The sequence below is a fragment of the Heteronotia binoei genome, chromosome 2 (assembly GCF_032191835.1).
Source record: "Heteronotia binoei isolate CCM8104 ecotype False Entrance Well chromosome 2, APGP_CSIRO_Hbin_v1, whole genome shotgun sequence".
NCBI lineage: Eukaryota > Metazoa > Chordata > Lepidosauria > Squamata > Gekkonidae > Heteronotia > Heteronotia binoei.
Genome location: NC_083224.1, coordinates 132056432 through 132083968, shown reverse-complemented (window position 1 = coordinate 132083968; position 27537 = coordinate 132056432). Strand labels below are relative to the sequence as shown.

At 40.0% G+C, this 27537-nt stretch overlaps 2 protein-coding genes across 2 annotated transcripts; one reads left to right on the top strand and one right to left on the bottom strand.

The window, feature by feature from the left end:
- Positions 1-208: 208 nt before the first annotated feature.
- TYW3 (tRNA-yW synthesizing protein 3 homolog) lies at positions 209-8838 on the bottom strand. Its single transcript, XM_060232028.1, has 6 exons — positions 8153-8838; positions 7155-7235; positions 4501-4599; positions 3356-3427; positions 2659-2792; positions 209-1661 (listed from the first exon to the last, which is right to left on the bottom strand). The coding sequence occupies exons 1-6, from the start codon at positions 8339-8341 to the stop codon at positions 1433-1435; spliced, it is 804 nt and encodes a 267-aa protein (XP_060088011.1). The 5' UTR covers positions 8342-8838; the 3' UTR covers positions 209-1432.
- An 852-nt stretch (positions 8839-9690) lies between these two features.
- CRYZ (crystallin zeta) lies at positions 9691-27373 on the top strand. The gene is made up of 9 exons (XM_060232027.1): positions 9691-9884; positions 14775-15056; positions 15396-15548; positions 19358-19521; positions 20629-20680; positions 21059-21208; positions 25352-25453; positions 25546-25641; positions 26909-27373. The coding sequence occupies exons 2-9, from the start codon at positions 14946-14948 to the stop codon at positions 27071-27073; spliced, it is 993 nt and encodes a 330-aa protein (XP_060088010.1). The 5' UTR covers positions 9691-9884; positions 14775-14945; the 3' UTR covers positions 27074-27373.
- The last annotated feature ends 164 nt before the right edge of the window (positions 27374-27537 follow it).

Genomic DNA, 27537 nt, shown 5'->3' with positions numbered 1-27537 from the left:
CCAATTATCTTTTTCTGTTTTAGAAGGCTTGCTCATGAAGACTAGGAGAAGAGAGAATGTTTATAAACAAACACGGACGGTGACTCAGGTTAATACTTCACGCTATACTTTCCTTTCAAGTGTGTAAGAACTTGTGCTCTCCATTATCTCTACTAAATGAAGGGATAAGTAAAGGAAGTAAGAAAGATTCAATAGCAAAAGAGTGTTCTGTGTTTTAAAAACCAATATTTAATCTTATAAACTGTACTTTCAAATAAAAGAAGCATTTATTACAATGTTTTATTAGGATGACCTACACATTTTGGGAATATTTCATATTTTGTATTGAAGAACATTACTTTTCCATGAAATTCTTCACAGCACTCTAGTACTTTGCTAGTTGTTTCACATTCACGTGATGATGAAATGTAGGAGGCAAGAGCTACTGTGATGGAAAGGGAACTTGGCATCTCTGTGGCTGGGAATAAGGTGTTCTCTACCAGACAGAGAACATTCCTTCCCAATTAAGACACATGCTAGTCCTTTGATGTATTAACATCTCTTCACCGGAAGGTCCATGTCAGTGGGTTTGAGCCCTCAAACCCTGGTATCCAGTTTGGCTGACACCTTTGTCTGGTGTGTGTTTGCCATGAGGATGAGAGAGGGGAATGATGCTAAAGATGGTTGCAGATGCACCAGGGATGGGGGCATCCTGCCACAAAGACCAGATATCCTTTAATTTATTTTGCTTAGTGCACCTAGTTCTGTCCTTGCAGTACTCTGAGTTTGTGCCTTGTAGAAATAAAGTGGTTTAACTGGAGGGAATCTGCACAAGTCCTCACCCACCTGCCTTGACTCCTTGGCATGCTACATCAATACCCCCTGTGGAGAGAGGGGCTGGATTTTACCCAAGGTAGTGGCAGTGACAGTGAAAGGGAGGGCAAGACAGAGCTAGTCCTGCCCAACATGATGGAGAGATCACAACAATCCATAATAAACTGTATTACAAATATGCTACTTTCTAAAGCATTCAAATCTGAGAAGCTCTTACAAAGAGCAGAACAAATATATAAACTGGACTAACTCCAGCAGACCAGCAAATGACAGAAGTTGATGGCAGAGAGTTTTGGTGTGGCCTCCTTTACACTGCTTTCCCCTCCTCTCCTGCAAAAACTGAATAACATAAATAAATAAAGCCAATCCTTAGGGTTGGGCACCCTTGGGAACAGCATGGCTTCTCAAGGAAGCCAACCTTTGATTTGCACAAAAAGGCAGAGGAAGTAAATTTTGCTGATCCCCTCTGAGCTCCTTGGGCCACTACTTTTTTTCAAGGTCCTCATATGTTAGGAAAAACATTGCAGGGGGTGATAACCTAATTTACTCCATTTGTGGTCCTGTAGAATCTCAACCTTATAAAAAGTACAATACAGTTATGTCTACTTTATAAAACATTTCAGTGAAAAAAATGAATACTGCTTTCTGTGTCATCTTCACTTTCTAGCCCTTTGTTTTTCCATGCAGAAGTACATTTGCTGCTTTCATGTGTCCCTTCTGATTTTCTTCTGCTTCTATGAGAGTCCATAGTATTAGTCTGTCCTCTACTTCTCTGTTCTCTCTCTTTGACAGGCAAGCTACTGATATGGTCTCTGTTTTCCAAAGCACACTGTAGAGAGCTGTAAAATCTGAAACAAAAAAGGAATGCATTATTATATTTCTTAATGATTTTCCATCATCACCATTCCATTCCTGCAACTGCTTATTAGGCATTACACAGATGTGTCAAAAATCTATGACTTTCTAGAGCACAGAAATCCAAAAGAGCCAAAAAAAGGAGTTTTGTCACTTTCTCAAGCCTCTATATTAAGTAGGCATTATTCAAACACTAACACAATAAACTGCTTCTGCAGTTAATTTCAGATTTCTAATACACTTACCTAGAGACTCTCTGTTGTGTTATTTTTAAGTGAAAGTCTCTGGTAAAGTTTGGTGAAAATACACAATGACAAAGTAGAGTTATCTATTTATCATTTTTATTCCATCTAAGCAGCTCACAGTAGCATACATGCTTTTTCTCTTCTGCATTTTATTTCTCCACCCCTGTGAGGTAGGTGAAGCTGAGAGAGAATAACTGTCCTAACTTGGGAATTTAAACCCAATTCTGAGTCTGAGACTGTAACTCAGTGGCACTTATGGCATGACTCATGGAAAGCCACATTCGCAACTACTATCAATCAAAAGAACCAATTACTGCTCTATGTCCTGTATGCCACTCCAAACATACATATACAATCATATGAGATATAACTATAAATATTAAAAATGACAGGGAGGCGGAGATTGAGAGAGAGAGATTGAGAGAGAGAACAGCTTACTTTCATTTCAATTTGTGGTTGGAATGAGATTTCTGCCAGTGACTTCCTGGATTACAGCCCCTCCTGTACCCCATGCATAATCTGATAAAGCTTCTCCTCTCTTCCAAAGAAACCACAAAAGTATTAAGTACTGTGCTTTGACTACTTGTGTCAATAGAGACAAAATTCCATATTCATGCATTAAACTTTGATATCACACTGAGTCAGTTTCAGTTCAGCCATCCAGGAAACATTAAACGCTACATTTTTCTAGATGCGATATTTAACTCTTTGTACCTCTCATTTGTATCTTCTAGAATTAACAAACCTGTCAATTCTTCTCATGTTTTCTTCCATCTTCTGATTAGCAACTTGAACCACAAAGTCAACATATTCTTCATTGACCATCAATTTTCCCTTCTGACTTAGTGGAACTTCTAAGCAGTGGGTACTGCGGACAGCCTAGAATGATACAAAAGCAGTACCGTGGATGTTACTGATTATTACCAGTTCTAAGGAGTTCACCACTGTGTCAGTCAGGGAAACTTTTAATAATAATAATAATAATAATAATAATAATAATAAATTTATTCTTAGTAAGATTATTATATTATAGGGGGGGTTGGGGGAGAGAGGAATCTGACGAGTGATAGAGACATGCACTGTTTTTATCACAGTGAACAGTATCCTGTTATAGTTTTTAACTATGGTATACAGTTGGATGAAAACTAAGATGTGAGTCATATTTTAGCAGCCCTGTAAGTGGCTGTGACCACAACTGTGCCTGAGGCCTGGCTGAGATAATGAGAATGCACTTCTACATAGGTAGTGCATTCATGACATGTGCCTCATGGTAAAGACTAAAAAAGTGGGCTGCCCTCAAAGGATTTGGTAAAGGACCTGCATACAATATCCATTTGGGCTGTGCCACAGGTGCCTTCATATAATCCTGGCCAGGGAATGGGCCCAGAAGCCTGATCTCTTAGGCAACTGTAGATATTAAGTAGAACAAAAGAGAAACATACCATCATAATCTTCCCTTTTCGACCAACAGTTATACCAGAGTTCCTGAAACCAGTTTCTATAGCCACTGTGTGCTAAAGGGAAAAAAAGCAACATCCTGAATTAATGTACAGTAGCACTCAAATTCTGGAAAACTGGCAACCCAGGAAATTTTAAGCACATTGGCAAGTACTCACTACTATTTTAAATGTCTTCAGGAACATGCCCAGTTTCAAACTTTTTTAAAAATTATAACTGATCATTAAGAACAGACTTTGCTTTGAAGTTTTTCAGAATGTCATAGCAGAAACATGTACTGCAAAAGGGCATGCAACTATAGAACAAGTATAATTAGAATACCTCCAAAAAAGGTAGATTATCTCACAAACAAAAGTTATCCCTTTTCCTCTTTTGTAGTGGACCTACCGCTGTGTGTGGAAGACTGCTTTTGAAATGGCCCATAACCTTAAAATTAGCTTTCAATATGACACTGCCCCTGGACAGAGTTATTTCAGGAAGAAAAAAGAAGTAAAAATTTCACAGTTAACACTTTTACTGATTATTACCATGTTACTAAAATCTCAGAACAAGGTATAAGAAAAAGTAAAGACAATGGGCTGGATCTAAACTAACTTGGCAACTTTTTGCAGATTCCCTCTTCCTGCTGGGCTCCCCTCATGACATTCCTCAGCGTCCCCTATCCTCCAAGAGCAGCATTTTGTGGAGATCTTGGGCGGAGGGGGGAAGAGGAAAGTTCTGGATCCAACCCAGCCTTTTTTCTTGCTGTGAACCAAAGTAACAGAAAAAATCTTGTGCAGACTTACAGTTGATCCTGGAAGATAATCTAGATCATATCCTTTCCACATGTCAGGCAACAGAGAGTTCAGAAACTTGCCAGACAGATGTGACAACATTTCTGAAATTCTCATTCCAACAAAGCCAGTAGGATCTTTGCCATTGGTTTCAACAATAAAATAAAATAATTTCACCTATGAATATCACATCTGCAGAAATAATACAAACCCTATTCCCCCCATCAACATATTTTCACAGTCCCAGTTGTTAAACAAAGTGCTTCAGGGAATATGTCTAAGTGTGAACAATTAGTTAAGAGCCAGCTGTTCCTTATGTAACAAGGATGGAATTTAAGTATAACAGCAACATTTACCAGGAGTTGGGCATCTTGTAGATCTTGACACTGCACGTGAAGTACAAATGGTTCGAATTTGAATATGGCATCATTGGTGGCTTTCTTCAAGGCTGTAAGCTAAAAGGTCCACATATTTATCAGTACTAAAAATGGGAACAAATAACAATACTGAAAACAACCAGCCTATTTACTATCTTAAATCACTGCAGAACAAAAGGTGAGTCAGGGTTCTCTATTCAGCCTGTTATGACAGGTTCCTGTCGCATTTCAGTCAGTACCTTTAAAGAGCTGAAATGAATTCATAGCTACAAAACCAGCACTTTGGTAACAGATGAGCCTATATTTACTATAACTAACCCTAAGCAGTTTTTGAAACCATTTAACTTAAAAATGAAAAAGGAGTAATGCTTATCTACAATTATCACCAACCTGAGAAAGATATATGTTTGCTGGGGGAGGGGGAGGCACCAGCCATAGCCATAGCTTTCTTTGTCACAGTATCAGTCAACAGACAAAGAAACCAATCACAGTTCAGCTTAAAATGCAACTTTTGGTTATAAAAGTGGCTGCAACAAGTACTTCAAAGAAAGCTCTGGCTGTTTGTTTTCCACACGTGTATATATGTAACTCTGTGGGACTGAGGCGTTAGCCTACAAATACGGTACTTGTTTCTTCAAAATACTCTTTAAAACTGTGTATTATGATTGAAGGATATTATTACCTTATAGCTTCTAGATCACTCATTTCCTGAAAGGGGCTTAACTTTAAAATTAAAAAACTGGATGTAATTTCCTATTACATCTTCCAATGTATGTTGCACTCCTTCCTTCATGAAGCCAACTGCTAAACTCCCAGTGAGTGTGGGATCAGGCTCTCAATCAATAAATATCAAAGCATAACCTCTGGAAATATGATTATATACTGCTGGGTTTGAGATGTGTCTTTTTCATATCTCAGAAACAGGTATTTTTCATTAAAACATAATAGAAAGTTTTGCCATGTGGTCTTTTGATTAAGGACAGTGGTGCCAAAGTAAAGTTTTTATATAGTTACTATGGCAGGGGACTTCCTGAACCTCAGTCTGCAATATCTGTTGAACTAGAAAAACTGCATTTTGCCGAAAACCTACATTTGCCAAGTAGCAATTGTATTCTTCATGGTGTAAGGTATTTATTTATTTTCTTCATTTATACCCCACATTCCTTCCCAGTGGAAACCCAAAGTAGGTTACATCATTCTCTTTTCCTGTATTTTGTTCTCATAACAACCTTGTGAAGTAGGTTAGGTTGACAATATGTGATTGGCCCAAGGTCACCCAGCATGCTTCCACAGAAGTCTGAACCTGGATCTCCCAAATCCTAGTCCAATACTTTAATGGCTACACCTCACTGGCTCACAATACATTTTAATAATACATTATGCGATCTGAAGGCAAACCAAGTTTGTGGCTCAAATATGCCAAAACAAAGTTTGCATTTTCCTGTCAGTGAACAAAGGGTACAAACTGGGATACTAGGCTACTAGTTGGCATTCCCAGGAGCTTTGGGGCAGGACAAAATCACTCCCCCCCCCCTTCCCATAACATACAAAAACAGCAACATCAAATAATGCACAACTTTTTAATTATGACACACTTTCTACTGTGTGTGTGTGTGTGTGTGTAGAATGCCATCAAGTGGCAGCCAACTTATGGTGACGAAGTGTTTTCAAGTCAAGAAACTAACAGAGGAGGTTTGCCATTGTCTTCCTCTGGATAATGGACCCTGGAATTCCTTGGTGGTCTACCATCAAAATATTAACTAGGGTCAACTCGGTTTAGCTTCTGAGGTCTGATAAGATCAGGGTGGCCTTGGCCATCCAGGTCAGGGAACACCTTCTACTACATAAAGTTAATTAGTAGATCTAATTAAAATGGCCTATTTTCTACCTAACATCTCTTTTTTTTGGAAAAATATACAACAATTATATTACATTTTCCTGCAAACCATCTCTGTTAATAACTGTCATTCTGTCATCACCTGGCAAATTTTAATAAATGCTAAAATTTCTTATGAAGTAAACTCACAAGACAAACACAGTAGAGAGGAATAAAGTAACACACATGTCTCTCTTAAAGTCAAATCTCTTATAACTGTTGGTTTAAAATGGCTTTAACTGTCAACAGAGGTCATTCTGAGAAAATAAAAGCTACAAAACCCATTATTTTTTTATCTCAATAGGTGCTTTGAGGTCCAAGAAGGGAATAGCCAATTAGAATGACTGGCAGTTGCGGGGGGGGGGGGGGGGCAGGGTTTTTTTTAATGCTACAAGAACCTCCTGCAGGAAGTATGTATGATGTTTACAGAACTGCTCTTGAGAATTCATTAAAAAAATACTTGTAGCTGAAGTTATTAGTATAATTCTATTCATGTTGAGAATAGTGTCTATGAATCCACATGAGTCATGAATTCCCACAAAAAAACTATTTACTAGTATACATAGCACCATTTTTATGGTACCATTCTAAGCAATGTGCTTAGAAGGGAGTAACTTTACTTAAGGCAGCATTGTTAAGATCATGTAAACCTCTTAAATCCATCTAGCACTATCAAGTAAATTTTCTTACTGATCGTATACAAAATGACAGAGACATAAGCAAACATGAAGCACATGGTAACTGACAGTTTTCTTACCACATCTTCCACTGTACATATTTGATGGCTCACCATAAGCCAGGTACAGTTTTGCTTCTGGATCTCAAAGCCAGTGGTAGGCTAGTGGGAGAAAAAGCACTCCATAAGTTTATGCATATGTGAAAACTGACAGTTTCCCAAACCAAGCGTAAATTGGAACTATAGCCATATGATGGAGAAAAGAAAAAGGACAGGTGGGAGACTGACTTAACAAGTGAATGTAGAGGGAGGGGGGTGAACTGGGAAATGAAGGAGAAGAGATTCACATTTTGAATCACCTACTTTGGTCTCTAGAGAGAAAAGCTGTGGCCTAAAAGCCACAGAAACGCCCCCTCCCATGCTGAACGAACTGTAGCTAAGTGAACTGACCTGTAGTGGTGACAAAAGGCTGATGAAAATGGCTACTATTCCGGGCTAATGCAGGCCAGTCCTCTACATGTTTTCTTGGAAGTAGGTTCAATGAGATTTAGAAGTCTAGGACATTCCAATAAATAATAATAATAATAATAATAATAATAATAATAATAATAATAATAATAATAATAATAATAATAATAATAATAATAATAATAAAGAGAAAGGTGTCTACAAACAGACACAAAGAGATTCTTAACTGTGGAAAGTCCACAGCAAGTCACACTCACTGAAGTGGGTGCAGGAATAAAAGAGTGTCAGATAGACAAGAATTTAAGTTTCTGGTGCGTGGTGGGGGAGAACTGCAGAGCGAGTAGGAAAGTAAGCCTCCAGGTGGAACCTGGGGAATCCCCCAATATTACAGCTCATTTCCAGTTCCAAGTTCACTTACCAATATCAGTTCCCCTGGAGAAAATGGATGCTTTGGAAGGTGGAGTCTATGGCATTGTACCCCACTGAGGTCCCCGTCCTCTTCAGGCTCCTCCCAAATCTCCAGGAATTTCCCAACCTGGGTCTGGCAACTCTATTCCCCCCACCTCCACCCCCTGCTGGTGGCCTGGATGGGAGGCGAAGGGTGTACTTACCTCGGTAGGAGCAGGCAGAGGAGGCTGCTCTAGCACTACCAAACGGCCCGAGCAGGAGCTGGTGGTACAGAAACTGTCGTGGTCATTAAGGAGCTGCACTATCCCTGCGATTAGCTCATCCACGCTGCCCTTCCGGCTCCCATCCGCACGTGACAGTCGCTGCTCTTTCCAGCGCTTGAAGTCAGCCATGGGAGAAAGCTGCGGCGACTCTCTGACATCCCCGTATCCGATATCGCACTACACCAATGGCACCGTCAGCTAAATCTCTGTGGACGCCGCCATTTTACTCAGACGGCAGGCCGTGTGGGACAAACGGTGCCGCCTTCCTGCTCCTGTTTTCCTGGAAGTAAACTGTTGAATGGGACTTGGGATGGCAGTTTTGCGCTTGTAAACAGCTTGTCAAGAAAAGGTTCTTGATGAAGAGGAAATTTTACCGAAAGGTGAAGGTCTCAGAGCAGCAACGGGAAAAAGGCGAAGTAGTTCCTCCCTGGCCACACATCTCCCCTGACTTTGGTACTGCTGTGCGCCGGTCCTGGCAAGGAAATTCTCGATCCGGGCAGGGCAAGGTGAGGTGAGCTGTTCTCCCCTCTCGCAGGGTCGGCCCCGCAGAGGAGATTCTCGCCTCTCAGTGCCAGCTCGAGCGAGGCAGCCCCTGCGAAGCGGCAGCAACCCCCAGGTCGTTGGCTAACTGGGGCATTTAATGTTATCCATACATGCAGTGGTAGTAAGGATTGTACTGGTTCGGGCTGCAGGAGTTCTGGAATGCTTCTCCAGGTTAAAAGCTCTCTGAAAATAGAAAAAACAGCCCACCACAAAGTGGTAGAGCATATGCTTTCTATTTGCATGGAGTTCTTGTTTATAAAGGAACATTTAAAACTGTCGTCCAAAGTGTTGCACTCCATTCTTCGGCATGATTTGCACACGCAGGGGTAATGAGATAGTAGAAAGAATTGCATCGCACCTCTTCTGGCTGCCGTTAAAACTCCGAGTAGACACAAATATAATGCAAGAAGTCAAAAGAAGGGGTATAATCCCTCCCGCGCTATTTTTCTGTTTGCATGGAAATTTTTGTGTGATTCAAACTGGAATCCACCAAATCTCACTCCTACATAAAAACACTGAAGGCTCTGACAACAGTTCTACAATTACGGCAGTGAGACTTAACTTTTGAACGAAAGAATGCCTGGAAGGCTCAGCATAATCCATATGTTGGAAAGAAACTGCGTTAACAGGAAAAAAAGAAAATGAGCTGTATCAGTGCATTGTCTCACATCTCCACGTCAATGCTATAGCGAAGCTATCGCCCAAATAAAATCAACTGGACCACGCAAGCCTCTGATGATTGACTCCCTTTGCGGAGCAGATCTATTCAGGTTGTTCCCACATCCGCAGAGAGTCTTCGGGACTTGGGTTAAACGATAGAGTTCGTAAAACAACGTCGAATCCAAACTTCCGGTTACACTGGGACGCTGCGGTTGGCTGGATAATCTATCAGCCCACTCTCTCCATTACCCACCATCTCTATGATGAAGTGCTTTGCATAGATAGTTAGAACGGAAGTGCTGGGCGGCATGTGACGTTAGTTGTGTTCTGAGTTTATGTGTAGGTTCTTCTCAATAGAGACCTTATGTGTGGAATTGCAGAAAATTAATAGCCCTCGTGGGAAGAGCTGCTTTACCTGAGCGGACGCTGTAGAAGTTGCAAGCAAGATCTTCCTTTGTCCCACGAAAGGGTAAGCTGCACACCAAAAGGGAAATTCTAGGTGTGTGTAGCCATATCGGACTGTAGTAATAAAATAAAAGGAGAGTCCAGTTAGGCTATTCGGTACCACTAGACTCCTGTTTTATTCTATAACAAAAGGAGAGTCTATAGACATTCGTGGTGGTAAGAAAGGCTTAAATTATCACCCTGTGTGTTCTTATAAAGGAGGCAACGTGCTAGGTTGGCTGTATTGCCAAATAATGTTCAGTCGCACAGTCGAGTCCGGCTCTTTGCGACCCCGTGGACCAAGTCACGCCAGGCCCTCCTGAGAAGCAAATGTTAATATTGCTTGGTGGTGATGTAAGAGGTGGAAAATGGCGATGGAAAACTACCATAGCCTCACATGCTTCACAAGTTAAATTCTCAAACACTTCTGCTTAAGGCTTTTCTCCCTCTGCTATTCACGTATTGTGCAACAACATGTCCAGCTCTTGCTTCTGAAGCAGAGTATGTTGGTAAAGTGTACACAACAATGGCCTTGACACTGCTCAAGTTTTCTGTTTGAGGAAGCTGTGTGTGTGGGGGAGTCACTAATTTCATTTTGCTCACCATGTTCTTCTGGGGCAGGGTTTCCCAAACTTTTCTTTCTCGTGGCTCAGTTATTTTTACACTTCTGCTTCGTGACCCACTAAAATTTGGCCTGGGTGGCAGAGTGCGAGGCAAAGAACAGGGAGGCTGAAGCCAAACGCCAGAAGGAGCTGGCTGACCAGGACAGTGATGATATTTTCTATCACCCAGATGATTTCCTGGACTGATGATGATAAATGTGTAAATATGAAAATGCATGTTACTGTCTGCATGTGAACATGAAAACTATGTACAGTGGTTGGGTGTACTGGGTTCAATAGATTAGGAGGTGTGTTGGTGTAATGAATCTATCTGCACCCAGTCTGACAGCTATGTTTTGACAGCTGGTGATCTAGCACGCATGCTAGGTCACAATGACCTTATCAGCAGGCCGGTTTGAGCCGGCAGAAGCCAAGAGAAGAAACCTGCTGAGTCAGCATGACAGTGCACAGCCTTGATTGGCTAGTAGAACTATAAGTAGACTGTGTGTGGACCACACAGGTCTCTCTCCGAGAGTTGGTGTGTAGGCGGAGCATTTTGTCTGTTGGAGTAAGATATTGGACTGCACTAGTGAGCACTTATTGTATATATCCGTAAATACACTATTTTGGCACTAGTTGCAGGTGTCTGGCTGATTTCTTTCCTGGAGCCCTGTGTTGGGCAGGTCACCACGCTCACTCTGCTAACTCCCGCTCCGACAGGAGCAAGGAGACTTTGAGGGTGGAATTATGTCATTTCCTGTGGTGTCAAGGGCCAAGTGATGTCACTTCTGGAGCACACTGAACCAAAACTCCACCTTTTCCTGTGATGTCACTTCCAGAATGTCTACCAGTGGGGCCAGGGCACTAGAAGCCCTCCCACTGTTGCTTCTCCCCCTCCCAGCACCAGGAATACAGACAGAGCATCACTTGCAGGGAAAGAAAGAAAGAAGGGGGGGGCAAAGAAAAAAAGGCTTTCCTCACCGTCAGATGACCTCAGCCAGCAACAATGCTGCCCAGGGATCATTTGGTAAAAGAAACAGCTACTGGAATGCCCACTCCCTGCCCCTCCCAGCTGAAAAAAACACACACACCCTTCTTTGCCGCCCAGGCCTCCCGGGGAAATCTCCCCAAAAGAACCTACTGCAAGGCACAGGAAAACTCATACCTTGAAGAACACTTCATGGGTCTAAAGTGCCAGTGGATGCCGGCTTTCCTCTCAAACACTGGGAGGGGGGGGAGAAGGAAGGAGAGGCAGCCCAGCTCCTCTCTGCACAACACAGAGATGGGGAAAGGAAGGAAGCCAAACAGAGCTCAGACTTTGCAGCCTGTGTCAGTCTTCAAGGCTAGCTTTTCTCTGCACAACAGAGAGACGGGGGAAGAAAGGAAGCCAAATGGAGCTCAGGCTTTGCAGCCTGTGTCAGTCTTCAAGGCTAACTTTTCTCTGCACAATAGAGAGATGGGGGAAGGAAGGAAGCAGGGCAGAGGTCATGCTTTGCTGGGGGCAGGGCTAGCTTTGGCTTTTCTTGTGACCCGGTAGTGAGGCTTCCATGGCCCGGTACTGGGTCATGACCCTGCAAATGGGAAACACTGTTCGGGGGATTCATTAGATTCCAGGTATAGGATTTTTTGGGAGAGTATATGTGGTAGGCTGTTGTGGGAGAGGAAGAATCAGCAAGAATTATAGTGAAAAACTCAAGTAGAACCCAGCCTCTTGTTTTCAAACTTAAGAGCAGTTAAAGGTGTGCAGTCTTTCGGTAGATCTGGCTGTATGTACTGTGTAACTCAAGTCATTTAGTACCTTGGCTGTCTTATATAGACAATGCACTTCAGCATTGTGAGTCTACAGTAAAATGTTGGATATTGATTGGAGCATCTGTATCAGTGCCAGTCAAACTGCAGAGAGATCTTATACTGCTTTTGTTTCTGTTTTCCTCTCTCAGATAAACTGTTAAACTGTTCCAAACACAGTTTGAATGCAATTGAAAAGCAGTGTGTTCTGAACTGTATCTGCTGTTTAACACTTAAGCAACAGTCCTAAGGGCACTTTCCAGGGATTAGGCCCTAAACAGTAACATGAGACTTACTTTCCAGTAGTGCTGCCTAGGATTGCTGCTTAAGTTATATTCCATGTGTGGAAAATGTTATAAAATTGAAGGATATTCAAACCGTAGTTGTAGTCTTACCTACCAGTAATGAAGAAGTGAACAGTGACTCATGACAGCTCATTTTTGTTGTTGTTCAGTTGCACAGTCGAGTCCAACTCTTTGCAATCCCATGGACCAAGTCACACCAGGCCCTCCTGTCCTCCACCATCCTCTGAAGTCTGCTTAAATTCGTGTTCGTTACATCAGTAACGCTGTCCAGCCATCTCATCTTTTGCCGCCCCTTCTTCTTTAGCCTTCTGTCTTTCCCAGCATCAGAATCTTCTCCAGTGAGTGTTCTCTTCTCATTTGGTGACCAAAGTATTTGAGCTTCAGCATCTGACCTTCCAGGGAACAGTCAGGATTGATTTCCCTTAGGACTGACTGATCCAAGGGACTCTCAAGATTCTTCTCCAGCACCACGGCTCGAAAGCATCTATTCTTCTGCACTTGGCCTTCCTTATGGTCCAGCTCTCGCAGCCATATGATACTACTGGGAATACCTTTGCTTTGACTATACGGACTTTTGTTGACAGGGTGATGTCTCTACTTTTTATTATAATGGCTAGGTTTGCCATAGCTGTCCTCCCAAGGAGCAAACGTCTTTTAATTTCATGGCTATAGTCACCATCTGCTGTGATCTTGGATCCCAGATATGTGACAGCTCATGCCCTGCCACAAATTTTATTAGTCTTTAAGGTACTACTGGACTCTTGCTCTTTTCTACTGCTGCAAACAGACTAACATTGGCTACGCATCTTGAGTACTGCCTTTAGTTTCAGATTTCTTGGAAGTGTTTTGTTGTTTTATTTTAGTCTTGGAAGGACTAATCTTAATTTCTGCAGCAGGCCACTGAACTTCCTATCAGGAGACTATTTTAACATTTTTGTGTGTGTGCACACCTGGAAATCATTGTGACTTCCAGTGATTGACCCCTACTTGGGGCCTGGAGGACATTTAGAGAAGTGGCTGAATAAAGCCTGCTTTCTTCCTGACTTCTGGTACTTCAAGGAGGTCTCCTGTCCAAGTACTTGCCAGAGTCTATCCTGCTTAGCTTTTGAAATCTGATGAAATAGCACTTACCTGAGCTATCTAGGTCAGGCCAGGAGACTGATTTAACATTGAACTATTTTTCAGATCCTAAGTCTATGGAACTCAGTGGACCTTAATTCTGAATACTCATGTTTAGGATCAGGCTACCAGTTACAAGCTGAGGAACAGCTTGTTCTGAGTAAGCTACTCATTTACTAGAGGTAGTTTATAAGGTTCCTCTGTGTACCTATGTGGGAGCAGATGGACTGAAAACTGTTGTACACATTAATGATTGTACTAGATAGCTGGATTTAGTTAATCTTGATTGCTTAATGGTTCTAGTGAGTGTTAGGATTTTTTTCTTCTTCCTCTAAAGAGCTCAGGGCAGTTTATGTAGCCCTCAATGTTACAATAGCCCTGTGAAGTAGAGCAAACTGAGAAACAGTGATTGGCCTGTGATCATCCAGAGAGATTGATCCCATTTGGACTTCCTAGCCTTGGCTGGACAGTTTAAATGTTATACTATACTGGCTCTCTCCGTCTTTTTAAATTACTGTAGACCTGCATTTCTTTAGCTTTGTGCTGGCTGATACATTCATTTATCACAAGCTTGCAGTCAACAAGTGATCCACATTCATTATGTGAACCAGCCCTTCTTACACTACAGCATGTAATAACTGCCATTAACCACTAGAAATAAATCTGGTTGAATGTGTAGTGGTAAGCTTTAGCTGTCCTAGTACACATTTTAGGGAAGCCAGGATTAAATGCTTTGTATAAATGTTTCCTAGGGTTCACTGGAGTGCATTTAAAAATATGGTTCTCAAGCAGTGTGTTATTAAAATCATTGCTGTTTCTGTTGCATTCTAGATGAAATGCATCAGGCTGGTAGTGAAACTGTTTTCCTCTTTCCCCTATAAGTTGCAATATATCAAAACCAAAAATTATTCTACTGCTTTTCAGTGGAGAATGAACTAATTATCTATTTTATTTTTTTTAAAAAGTACAACTTTAAAAAGTACAGGTCATATTTCCAAGCAGGTATGTTTGTTTGTATACATTTTAACATGTTTGATTGTGTGAACTCAATTTCTTCTGCACATTGGTTGATGGTATCCCCCCCCCCCTTTTCTTCCCAAGCTAAAGAAAAATCCAAAAGCAACATGTTGTGGAACGGAATGAAGTGCATGGTGAACCTCTGAATTAAATTTTAGCTGAAGAGCAAGGGTTTTTTTATCCTTTCCCTTTGAAGTGGAAAAGGCAGTGAAGATTAACACCCTGAATCTTTATCACTTGAGTTTCCAAGTTACTATGGCAACAGGGAGAGCTGTGATGAGAGCTGTCAGAGTGTTTGAATTTGGTGGACCTGAAGTGCTTAAGCTACAGTCAGAAGTCTCCTTGCCAGTTCCAAAAGCAAACCAGGTGAAAATGAATACCTTAAGTTGAGATTTAAATAAATGGAATTAATTGTTTAACTAATTTATTACAAATTCCAATAAAAGGTATATAAAGTGACATGCTGGCAGAGGAAAAATGGATCCAGTATGAAGGAATAGCACACATCACTGTTTACAATAAAATTCTTGTATCAGCAACTGAATGACTGATGTAAAGTTTTGAGTGCCTTTAATAAGCTGACTTTATGCTATTTACATATGAACAACTTACGCATTGTTATATATTATTTTAAAGCATGCATATAAAGACATCCAGTTGCTATTGGTCATAGAATTGTTCAACACATACCATTTTCTTCTTCAGGTTCTCATTAAAGTTCACACCTGTGGCATTAACCCAGTGGAGACCTATATTCGTTCTGGGACTTATTCTAGAAAGCCTGCTCTGCCTTACACACCAGGTTCTGATGTGACTGGGGTGATAGAAGCTGTTGGAGAGCATGTAACTACTTTCAAGGTATTGTTTACAATCTAGCTGCTCGTTTCCTATGTGTAGACTTCAGTTTGGATCCAGTGGAAAACTTTCATTGATTGAAGGGTACAGTTTTTCACAGATTCCACGCATACACCAACCCTTGGAGACAGCTGTTGGTAACTAATTAGAGTCCATCATGGAGCATGAGGTAATATCAGAAGAACTGTGAGCAAAATGAAACTTTTCTACTCTTCCTTCCTCCCTGAAATTCTGCTTCTGAAGATCAAGAAATCCTTATACTCACAATGATGATAAACTAAGAACATAAGAGTCCTGCTGAATCAGACCAGTGATCCATCTAGTCCAGCATCCTGTCTCACACAACAGCCAACCAGTTCCTCTGACTAGCTGTCCAACAATATGGCATAGAGATTAAGTCCTTTCCCTGATGTTGCCTTCCAGCACTGGTATTCATAGGTTTCTGGTGCAAGGTCCCCAGTGTGGTGCCAATTAATTTTTTTTTAAGGTAAGAAAGGCCAGGTGGTGTGTTTGCCCAGCAGGGCTTCTCATTGGCCATTGGAGATCCTACTGGCTGTGCAGATTTTAAGAAGTTGCTTCAGCAGCAGCTGCCACCCCAGCACAAGGATCTACACTGTGTGACTAAAGATAAGCTGTCTGAACTCAAGAAGATACTTTCAGATGTTCATTTCAAACGGCGTCCTTTTAAACAGAGCTTCTGCCTGAAATGTTGAGTTAGAATTAAACATGACCTCACTCTCTGACATTTTGTAGTTGCTGCTGCCTCCTAAAGCAGTCATTCTTTTAGACATTCCTGCCACCCTGTGTCAGAATTCCAAAGGTACCTGCAGGCTTAAAAGCTTGGAGACCTCTACTATAGTAGAAGGAGGAAACTGGCAAAAATCTCTTCTTTCCCCATCTGCCAATGGATGTGTTCTTTCACTGTTAGAAAATAGAGTCTGGATAGCACACCCTGGTCCATGTCCTGTTCACATGCCTGTTCTTTCCTGTTTCTCTTTTTGGTCTTCTAGTCCCCAAATTTAAGTGTAAAAGTTGGTTTGTTTGACCATGCAATATGCCGCATTTTGGTCACAGTACCTCATTTCCTTAAAAACATCCCTTCATTTGTATTTTATGCTCCCCCAAAGGATCTTGCGGTGACTGAGCATTTCCATATCTCGTCACCCTTAATTTATAGTCTTGTATACTGAAATTATGCCAAATAACAAAAACTTCTGTTTTCAGTTTTGAAAAGTTTTTATTAGTTTCAGAAAAGTTTAGAAAATAGGGAACAGAAAAAAGGGAGGGGTAAAAGCACAATACATTCTGGTCTTATTTTTATAAAATACTTTCCAAAATCAAAAGGATAGTTCTACCATATTTTCTTAACATATGTTCTCTCTTGTTATTATTTTAATCTAAATGATACATATATATATATCCATTTTAATCTAAACAATATATATATATATATTCCATTTTAAAGTTATATAATATAGATCTTTAGTTATATTCTAGTAGTTTGCCAATTTTATTCAAAATAAATTTGAAAGTCCGCTTAAAAATAAATATTATAATATAAACACAGGAAAAAAAGAAAAAGAAATCAAATCACACCAGAGAATCTTAAGAGTCTTGAGTGTCCAACCAAACATAGAATTTCATCCAGTTTTTTCTCACTTCTTCTTTAGATTTCCCAGCCATCAGTTGGGATAAAAAGTCAAGCTCTGCAGTCTCCAAAACTTTTCCTACCAAATCCATTTTCGAGGGAATTTCCTGACATTTCCATCTCTGCGCCAAAAGGATTCTAGCTGCAGTGTTAAAATGTGCCAACATGTGTCTCATTTCTTTAGAATAATCCTCTGGAAATATGTTCAATAAAAAAAAGTTCTGGTTTAAAATGTATCTGAGTTTTCATAATCTTCTGTAACATTTCGTGTACCATTTTCCAGTAGCCTTTCACCATCTCACACGTCCACCACATATGGTAAAAAGTACCAATTTGTTTGGTGCACTTTCAACATTTATTAGACATGTTAGTATAGATCTTGCAGTTTCTGTGGGGTCAAGTACCATCTATAAAACATTTTATAGAGGTTTTCTTTAAAAGTCACTGACCTAGTTAGTTTAACATTGAGTTTCCACAATCTTTCCCACTGTTCTAGTGTAATGTTGTAACCAAAAATTTTCACCCATTGAACCATGCAATTCTTTACAACTTCATCTTGTGTCTTCATTTGAAGTAGATATGCATACAGTTTGGAAATTAACTTTTCCTGTGGTCCCAAAAGAATTTTATCAAATAAGTATTGTTCACTAGTGAAGCCTATCACCTTGTCTTTAGCATATCTGGATTCAACTTGCATTCTCATCCACCAATTCATTTTAATATCCATGTTTTCTAGTTCTTCTTTAGTTTTCAGTTGATTTTCTTTTCCCAACAAATCATCATACCTGTAATTCTTGTTTGCTTTTAAAAGATTTGGGTGAGTAAATGCTTCTACTGGTGAAACCCATCTTGGAGCTTTTGAATAGATTTTAGGTTTTAACCATGACCAGGTATGGTATGGTATAAAGATTTCCGAAACTAATGATTTTTAAAATAAGAGTGGCCTTCAAGTCTTTGATACCACAAGTAAGCATGCCATCCCATAGTCAAATCGTGTCCTTCTAACAACAATTGTCTTTTATCTTTCAACAATATCCAATCTCTTATCCACAACAGTACAGATGCTTTATAGTACGATTGCCAGTCTGGGAGACCCATACCTGCTCTTAATTTGGAATCCTGCAAGGTCTTTAATTTAATTCTGGATTTTTTGCCTTGCCACACATATTTGACAACCATCTTATTTAGCTCTTGAAAAAATCCACTGTTTAGGAGTATTGGAATAGTTTGAAAGAGAAATAATAGTCTTGGTAAAACATTCATTTTTATCAGAGCTATGCTTCCCATTGAAGATAAGTTCAGGTCATGCCATTTTTCTAAGTAGTTTTGAATTTGTTTAAGTAATTTATCATAGTTTTCTGCTTTTAGATTGCTACATCTATTTGAAATCACCACACCTAAATATTTAATTCTTTTTTTCATGAAGAAATCCTGATTTTTGCTGAAAAGCTTGAATTTGTTCTGCTGTCATGTTCTTGGTCAGAAATTTTGTTTTATAGTAATTAATCTTTAATCCTGCCCAACTTCTGTTTTCAAGAATTGAGAAGTATTTTCTTCTTTGTTATTTCTAATGCAGTAATATCTGCTTTCAAGCACTTTGAGAAGAGATATTCATTATAATCACTTACCCCAGTTTCATCAGGCACTTTGGAGAAGTCTTTCCAACAACCAAAATCCATGCAGAACTATAGATTATAGACTTGCATTCTTTCTCTCTAATTATTTAAATTGTAATGATAATGAAGACCAGTTAATCTGCACGTGAACATCAGTGTGTGAAGTTCAATTGCATTGCCCTGGTCAGAAATCCTGAACATGCTATTTTCCTCATGTCCATTATTTGAGTTTTTGAATGAGCCCACTTAGAGTTTTGAGTTTAGTATTTGCATGAAAACAAGGAGTGTTTAAAGTATCAATAGCTGCCTAAAATGTTTTTCTTCCCATTGAGTGTTAAAATTGTCGTAAGTTGTACCTCTTGTTATTTCTGGTGTTTTATGGATTTCATGATATGTATAGGTGGGACAGCTGTCTAGCACAATCCTTCTGTTATCCTAAAATAGGATTTTATTTATCTTTTTTGAAAATGCTGCTTAATATTTTTGGTGCAAATTATGGAACACAGTTTATCACAATGATTCATTTGGTGTTTGTTTTCTCCTACCAGAACAGAGACAGGGTTTTTACCCTTGGTACCATTTCTGGTGGCTATGCAGAGTATACTGTTGCTTCAGTTGACACAGTCTTTCCCTTGTCTGATAAACTGGATTTCAAGCAAGGCGCAGCACTTGGAATTCCGTATTTTACTGCATTGCACGCTCTCTTTCAAAAGTAAGATATCACATGGTGAAATTGGTCATGGGAGTTCAGACAGACTCTTTTCTCCTTATCTTTGGGACCATATGCATTCCTGATCATTTGTCTTAATGTCTTTAATTCCCCACACTTGTGGGCCTTTTAGCATAAAAGAAGAACACTTCTGAGGCTGAGAAATATCATGAAGAAAATCTTGGTGGCATCTGCATCTAAGAAATAGCATACAAACTTAGTTTGGTTGGCAGAACTGCTAGGGAAGTTGTGATATGAAAGAAACTGGTTAGTGAAAGTTCTAGAGCAGGGGTGTCAAACTCATTTGTTATGAGGGCTGGATCTAACATAAATGAGACCTTATTGGGATGGGCCATGTCAGGTTGGATTTAAGATTAGGTAGCAGAGATATAAATTTTACAAAGAACACTGACAAACACAAATATATTTTTTAAAAAACTTAAAACATGCTTAAAACGTTAGCACTCATTGGTCTTAAAGATGCTTTCTTTGTATTTCTCTCATGGGATCCAGGGAACTGGGCAAAGGAAGCTCTGGCTCTTTCCTTCCTTCCCCGGGGGGTGGGGGGAGCCTCAGCCAATAGAAGGAAGATAGGCTTGGCTCAGTAGCTGTGCTGTGCAATAGAGAGAGCCTGGAAAGCAAGCTATGCCTCCCCAATGGAGGAGCCTCAGCCAATGTAGAAAATAGAGGTTTTGCTCTGTAGCTCCTGTACAGTTGAGCAAGCCTTGCAAAGTAAGCTGTGATGCAGAAGGAAGCAAAATATAGGGAGAAGGAAGCAGATGACAGCCAGTTGCTTGGGGGCCTGATAGGAGCCCTCCAGGGGCCTGATTCGGTCCCTCAACTGCATGTTTGACACCCCTGTTCTAGAGCCTATCCTATACCAAATGATACTGTAGCAACTCTGAAAATTAATAGAGACATTTGTGAAAATTCTGTTGCTGCCATGAGTTTATAAATGAACTCTAAAATACTGGAGCTATTGCCAGTTGATAATCCAGGTACACAGCACACACTGAATATAGTCTTGGCTTTCCTTGTTGCAAATTTATACCATGGTTGCATAGAAGATTAAAATAGCTGTCATGCTGATGATCTGAATTTTCTTTACAGAGGGAATGCTAAAGCAGGAGAAACCTTGCTAGTCCACGGAGCAAGTGGAGGAGTAAGTATCTTGAAAAATTAAGGGGCTTTAATTGTAATCTTATAACATTATTGTTAGTGACATAATCCCAACATTATCATTAAAAATCGAGGGTTGGACTTTTCCCTTCATGACCTGGGGCTCATGTGCTTGAAGGATGGCCTCTCCCAGCATTTTCATATGGCAGTTCCATTCTTTCCAGCAGGGCTTATTGCCAGTACCCCCTTTACATATGGTAAAGGTCTGTGATCAGAGTTTTTTAGTGGAACAGCCTCTTGGAAAAGGTTCAAAATGTTCCTGTTGGAAACTTTATTGGATAAAGAAAAGAAAGCATGGGATTGTATGTGCTGCACACATGAGTGCTCTTTCTCTCCCAAGTTCTTTACTTCAATTTTTTAGGTTGGAATAGCAACATGCCAGATTGCAAGAGCTTATGGTTTGAAGGTTTTGGGCACAGCTGGTACTGTGGAAGGAATGAATCTAGTACTGAAAAATGGAGCCCACAAAGTATTTAATCACAGGAAGAAGGATTACTTGGCTCAGATAAAGGTAATACAGTTGTATTTCTGATCCCTCATAATATTCAAAGCTCAATATAATACAACTAGCACTGGGGTCCCTAACCTTTTGAATCTGCAGGCACCACTGGAATATTGACAAAGTGTTGTGAGCACAGGAGGCAGAGTTAGACACAAAATGGCTGCTGCAGGAGGTGTACCCAGCCTCAAAATGTCAGAGTGACAGTTATACACAACACAGATATCAGCTCTCCAACATGAGAGCCAGCATGATGTATTGGCTGCAATGTTAAACTAGGATCTGGGAGACCCAAGTTCAAATTCCCAATCTGCCATGCAGGTTGCGTGACCTTGAGCCTGTCTACCTCACAGAATTGTTGTAAGGATAAAATGGAGAAGGTGAGAACGTTTCAAGCCACTTTGAGCCCTCATTGGTGGTGGTGGGGGAAACATGGGATATATATGACATAAATAAATATACATTTCAGGCAAAGGTTCTGTGAAATGTGAGGAGCCTCGGCCAATAGAAGGAAAGAGAGGCTTTGCTCAATAGCTCTGCTGTGCAATTGAGAGAGCCTAGCAAAGCTAACTCTCCCTCTCCAGGGGTGGAGCCTCAGCCAATGGAGAAAACAGAGGCTTTGCTCCATAGCTCCTGTCTGATTGACAAGCCTGGCAAAGCAAGCTGTGATGCAGAAGGAAGCAAGAGAGAGGAAGGAAGCAGATGACACTGAGTTGCTTGTGGACCTGATAGAACCCCTCTGGGGGCCTGATCTGGCCCTCGGGCTGCATGTTTGACGCCCCTGAATAGGACAATGAAATGGTGCCAAACTAGGGCTTTTTTAAGTGCAAGAGATTTCTTGGTATGCAAAAATATATTCATTTGTATAGGCCCATTGAGGACAAAGCATGCCCATTGCCCTTCCAGAGCCACAGAATGCTGAATCCAGATGAAAGGGAGAGGGACTTTGCATCCAAGTCCCAGAGAGGTTAAAGTATCCTGGAGCTGGAATATGTATATGTAAGGTTTAGGGTTTGTGAGTATGTTATGTGAGTCATGTAGTACTCAGCTTCTCCCTTTCAACTTGGAGCACAGAAAGGGAGAAATAAAAGCCACTTTTCCACTTTGTTATCATTCAGGTTCAGGACTACAGGAACTGCTTCTTTCTTTCTTTAACTTGAGCCTTAGCACTCAGGACACTTGTGCTAGACTTATGAAATTCAGGATATAGTTAGCTGGAAGCTGCCTGTCTATCCTTAGACTTAGCAATTCTGCTATTTGGGTGGGGAAGGGAGTTTCCTAGTTGTTTAACTACATTTATACCGCTGCCTTTTTACTCCTTGTGCCCTAGCTTCTTTTTTATTTTTTAAAATTATTTAAATTTTTCAAAATACATACATAAAAAAACCAAAAAATTGAAAAAACTATAAACAAAAGAAACAAAAAAAATGAGAAAAGAAAATACAATAGAGAAGAGAAACATATCTTTATAGTTTAACTCAGGGGTGTCGAACTCATTTGTTATGAGGGCAGGATCTGACCAAGCCATGTTGGGCTGGGCCATGTGTGTACCTCTTTAAGATTAGGTAGCAGAGATATAAACTTTATAAAGGACATAGACAAAGTTTAACAAAAACTCCTTAAAATAAAACATGCTTAAAGCATCAGCACTCAGTCTTAAAGGTGCTTTCTTTGTATCTCTTCCATGGGATCCAGGGAACTAGGCAAAGGAAGCTCTGGCTCTTTCCTTCCTTCCCAAGAAGAGCCTCAGCCAATAGAAGGAAGAGACGCTTGGCTCAGTAGCTCTGCTGTTCAATTAGAGCCTAGCAAAGCAAACTCTTCCTCCCCAAATGGAGGAGACTCAGCCAATGGAGAAAATAGAGACTTTGCTCTGTCTCTCCTGTGTGATGGAGCAAGTTTGGCAAAGCAAGCTGTTATGCAGAAGGAAGCAAGAGAGAAGGAGAAGGAAGCAGATGACAGCCAGTTGCTCAGGGGCCTGACAGGAGCCCTCCAAGGGCCTCCGAACCCCCCAGACTGCATATTTGACACCCCTGGTTTAACTAGATCCATAAATATCTCAGCAACAAAGCAAAATACAACATCACAACCATCCAACTTATTCCTCTTACTCATAATTTTTCACCCAACGTATATTGTATAAATTACATAGTCTTACTCTTCAGATCCACATATCATCAGGTCATTTTTTTTTCTTTTGCATACAGAAAGTCAATTAGGGGCTTCCAACTAATAATAAAGGTAGATAATGTATTTTAATTAAAGGAGTAAGTTTAAGCATTTCTGCAAATTCCAATATCTTCAACCTCCATTCTACTTCTACTGTAGGTATTTTTGTAGATTTCCAATTATGTGCATTACTGCTGTAATCATATATAGAAACAAAGTTCAGTGACTATTTTCAAGTTGTCTGTCCATCAGTCCTAACAAAAAAAGCTTCCGGTTTCATTTGTAGATTCATTTTTTAAAATTTCTATATTTGTAAATGTATTTGCATCCAGCGTTTTTTGGCTTTATAACAAGTTCACTGCATATGATAAATGCTCCTTCATGCTGTTCACATTTCTAACATTTATTTGAAGTATTTTTGTACATTCGGGCCAACGTGTCTGATGTCATTTACCAACAAAACATCATCTTATAAAAAAATTCCTTAAGATTAACATTTAATGTGAACTTCAGTCCCTTAAACCATAATCTTTCCCACTGCTTCATTAGTATATCATGTCCAAAATTCTTAACTTAGGCCATTTTATCTTACAATCCTTTCACCTGTTCCTCTTCTGTGTCATATTTCAACAATATATACGTTTTGGCAATAACATGAACATCATCTGTACTGAAGCCTGTTTCAACTGCAGTCTTATTTTCTTCAAAACCATATAAATGTCCATTTTGAATCTTCCTAACAATTTTGCATAAACAATTGACAGTTATAACCTTTTAATAAATCTTCCGTTATTTTCATTTTACAATCATCCTTAGTAAGCACTAATAGGTTTCAGTAAGTTATCTATTCTTCCTTTGGTGTCATTTCTTGTCTCTGAAATGCTTCTTGTGGAGAAATCCATAAAGGTGTTTTTTGACAATAACCTAGGTTTATATTTATTCTAGATCCTCAATAATGCGTGTCAAATACCAGCTTCTCTTTTAATTAATGGTGGTGATGGAAAGGGCTGTCAAATCACAGCTGACTTATGGTGACCCCGTAGGGCAGGGATGTCAAACTCATTTGTTATGAGGGCTGGATCTGACATAAATGAGACCTTGTTGGGCTGGGCCATGTCAGGTTGGGCCAAGCCATGTCAGGGTGGGCCATGTGCGTACCTATTTAAGATTAGGTAGCAGAGATATACATAGACAAACACAAATGTATTTTTTAAAAAGCTTAAAACATGCTTAAAATGTTAGCACTCATTGGTCTTAAAGATGCTTTCTTTGTATTTCTCCCATGGGATCCAGGGAACTGGGCAAAGGAAGCTCTGGCTCTTTCCTTCCTTCCCCGGGGGTGGGGGGAGCCTCAGCCAATAGAAGGAAGATAGGCTTGGTTCAGTAGCTGTGCTGTGCAATAGAGAGAGCCTGGAAAGCAAGCTATGCCTCCCCAATGGAGGAGCCTCAGCCAATGTAGAAAATAGAGGTTTTGCTCTGTAGCTCCTGTACAGTTGAGCAAGCCTTGCAAAGCAAGCTGTGATGCAGAAGGAAGCAAGATATAGGAAGAAGGAAGCAGATGACAGCCAGTTGCTTGGGGGCCTGATAGCCCTCCAGGGCCTCATTTGGCCCCCAAACTGCATGTTTGACACCCCTGCCATAGGATTTTCAAGGCAAAATATCAGAGGTGGTTTGCCATTGCCTGCCTCCGCATCACACACATACTTAATACCTCACTTAAAATGTTTGGTTTAAAACTGAGCTATGTGTTTGCTTACACTCACATGTGCAAAAAGATAAAGAATGTATTTAAGTGGTCCTATGAAGGATTTATTTTAAACGTTATTCTGTTGAAGTCATGGAGGTAGTGCAGCTGTTTGAACAATGCATGCATTTTAGCTGCAATAAAGTTACATCTTGGCATTTTGACTTGAGATTTTTTTCACATCTTTCAAACAGGAAATGTACATGACTTTGTCATGTGGAATAACAGGTTTTATTTCTGTTTAGGAAACTGCTGGTGAAGAAGGCATAGACATAATTATAGAAATGTTGGCTAATGTTAACCTTGCCAGTGACTTGCTACTTTTGGCAAAAGGAGGAAGGGTGATGGTAAGTAGTCATTTCAACTTTTTCATGAGAAGCTTAATGCACAATCTGCAGTTGTCAGTATCTTACTTTCCCCCAATCAATCTCGTTGTCAGATTGTGGGAAGCAGAGGTCCCATTGAGATTAACCCTAGAGATACTATGCTGAAGGAATCAAGCATCCGAGGAATTTCTTTATTTTCTATGTCAAAGGTAAAATCAATCAATAATGCAGTATTTTACAGAAATCATTTAGGTAAGCCAGAAAATGTTTTTCATAATGCTGGGTGTGATCACACAAGGAATCTGGAACAACAGTATCCCGGCTTTGAAAAAGCCAGTATTTCTTGATGTGTGCCGGGGCATTCACACAGTCCCTGTCTTGCTGCCAGGAGAGACACCAGCCATACACAAGGAGCTTTCAGATTGCTCATGCATATGTGGGACAAGTGCATCACATGCCCTGGCCTTTCAAACAGTTGGAAAACCTGCCCTACATATGCTTTAGATTTGCTACAGGGAAGTAACTGGTAGCTATTTAATCCGGTCCAAGCCCATCCTAAGACGAGGTAAGGATAGGCAGGACTTGGGAGGCAGATATATGCATGTGATTGTGTGCATTAAATCCAGATGGGAGGTGTGCCTAGGTCAGGCCAAATCTTTCATGTGATCACACCCACTGTCAGAAGTAAGGGCTGTTTTTAGTTCTAAACTGTGAGACCTTCTAAAAGTTCTTTTAAATTCCCTTAACTTTGTTCTGTCCTTCATTTTATTCTTTTCACATTCTAGGAACTTTATGTAACGTCTTGGGAGCTGTTTACTCCCAGTCCAGAGGTTCTGGACTGGTGAGTGAAATAATGTTCCAATAGCATAAGTCTTTTCAAGATTTGAGCTCATGAGCCTGTGGTAAATGATAGAGTATATAGAGGAAAAATGCTGATGTGTAGTTTCTAAAGTTTTAACTTTTTGTTTGTACTTTATATTTATATAAATATAAAAATATTTATATTTTTGCATGCATTCTTGGTATTTTAGCTTTGTTTTGAAGGTATATTATTAAAATGTGTATTATTAAAAATGGAAAAAGAGATTTGATCTCATAATATGATGTGGCCAATTTTTTGTTGGCATTCTGGTGTTATGTAACCATTCCTCCCATTCATGACATATGTAGATGCAGAAAATTCTAAATGCATTCTTCTTGAAATGTTCAGGAATTAACTTTCTAGTGTTGGATCCAGTCTAAGTTGGCCATTTCCATTGATTGTCTGTCCCCCACCCTTCTTGCTGCTGCAAACGCTGCTCATGTTTTTTTCAGGGTCCTGAATTCCCTCGGAGCAGCATTCCATGGGATTGGGGAGGGAGGCATTCTGTTTGATTCTGCTGATGAAAAAGTTAGACTGGATTTGAGTTCTGGAGAATGGAAGATTTCTTTCCTGTAAACTAATGTTTAACTGCAAATGTTGTCTTCTCTCTTTAGGAGGAGCTGGGTGAATGTGCAGCTATGGTCCTTGCAGGTATAGAAGCTGGCTGGCTGAAACCAGCAATAGGCCCTGAATATCCATTGGAGAAAGTGACAGAGGCTCACAGAGATATAATCCATAGCCAAGGTGCTTTGGGAAAGATGTTGCTTCTTATTCATTAAGTATCTATGCACTTATAGTGAAAGTATTGGAATACTTTGCAAATTATGATTTTGAGACATTAAATACAACAGCAGCAATAAGCTCTGATTTGAAATTTTATATCAGATTTATACAAGATTAGTTGTTAATGACTGCATGGCCTGTCCTAGAAAATACATTTTTTTTAATAGAGCCTATAAAAGATGTCATTTCTGCTGCATTCACATGGTACTGCTGTAGGGATACTTTACTAATGTGCTTGCTGAGGACAAAATTGTTTCTGAAATCACTGTTTAAAATAAAAATACACATGTGATGTAGTGAGTTTATATGCTCTTTTTTCTTTCTTTATAAAACTGAGTTCATGAGTAAGATATCTCATCTGTTAGTGAGCCATTTCTGCTACAGAAGTGAATATTTATTTGATAAAATATCATTTAATATCCTTATTGATGTTTTGCACAAGGTGTAGGTATGATATAAG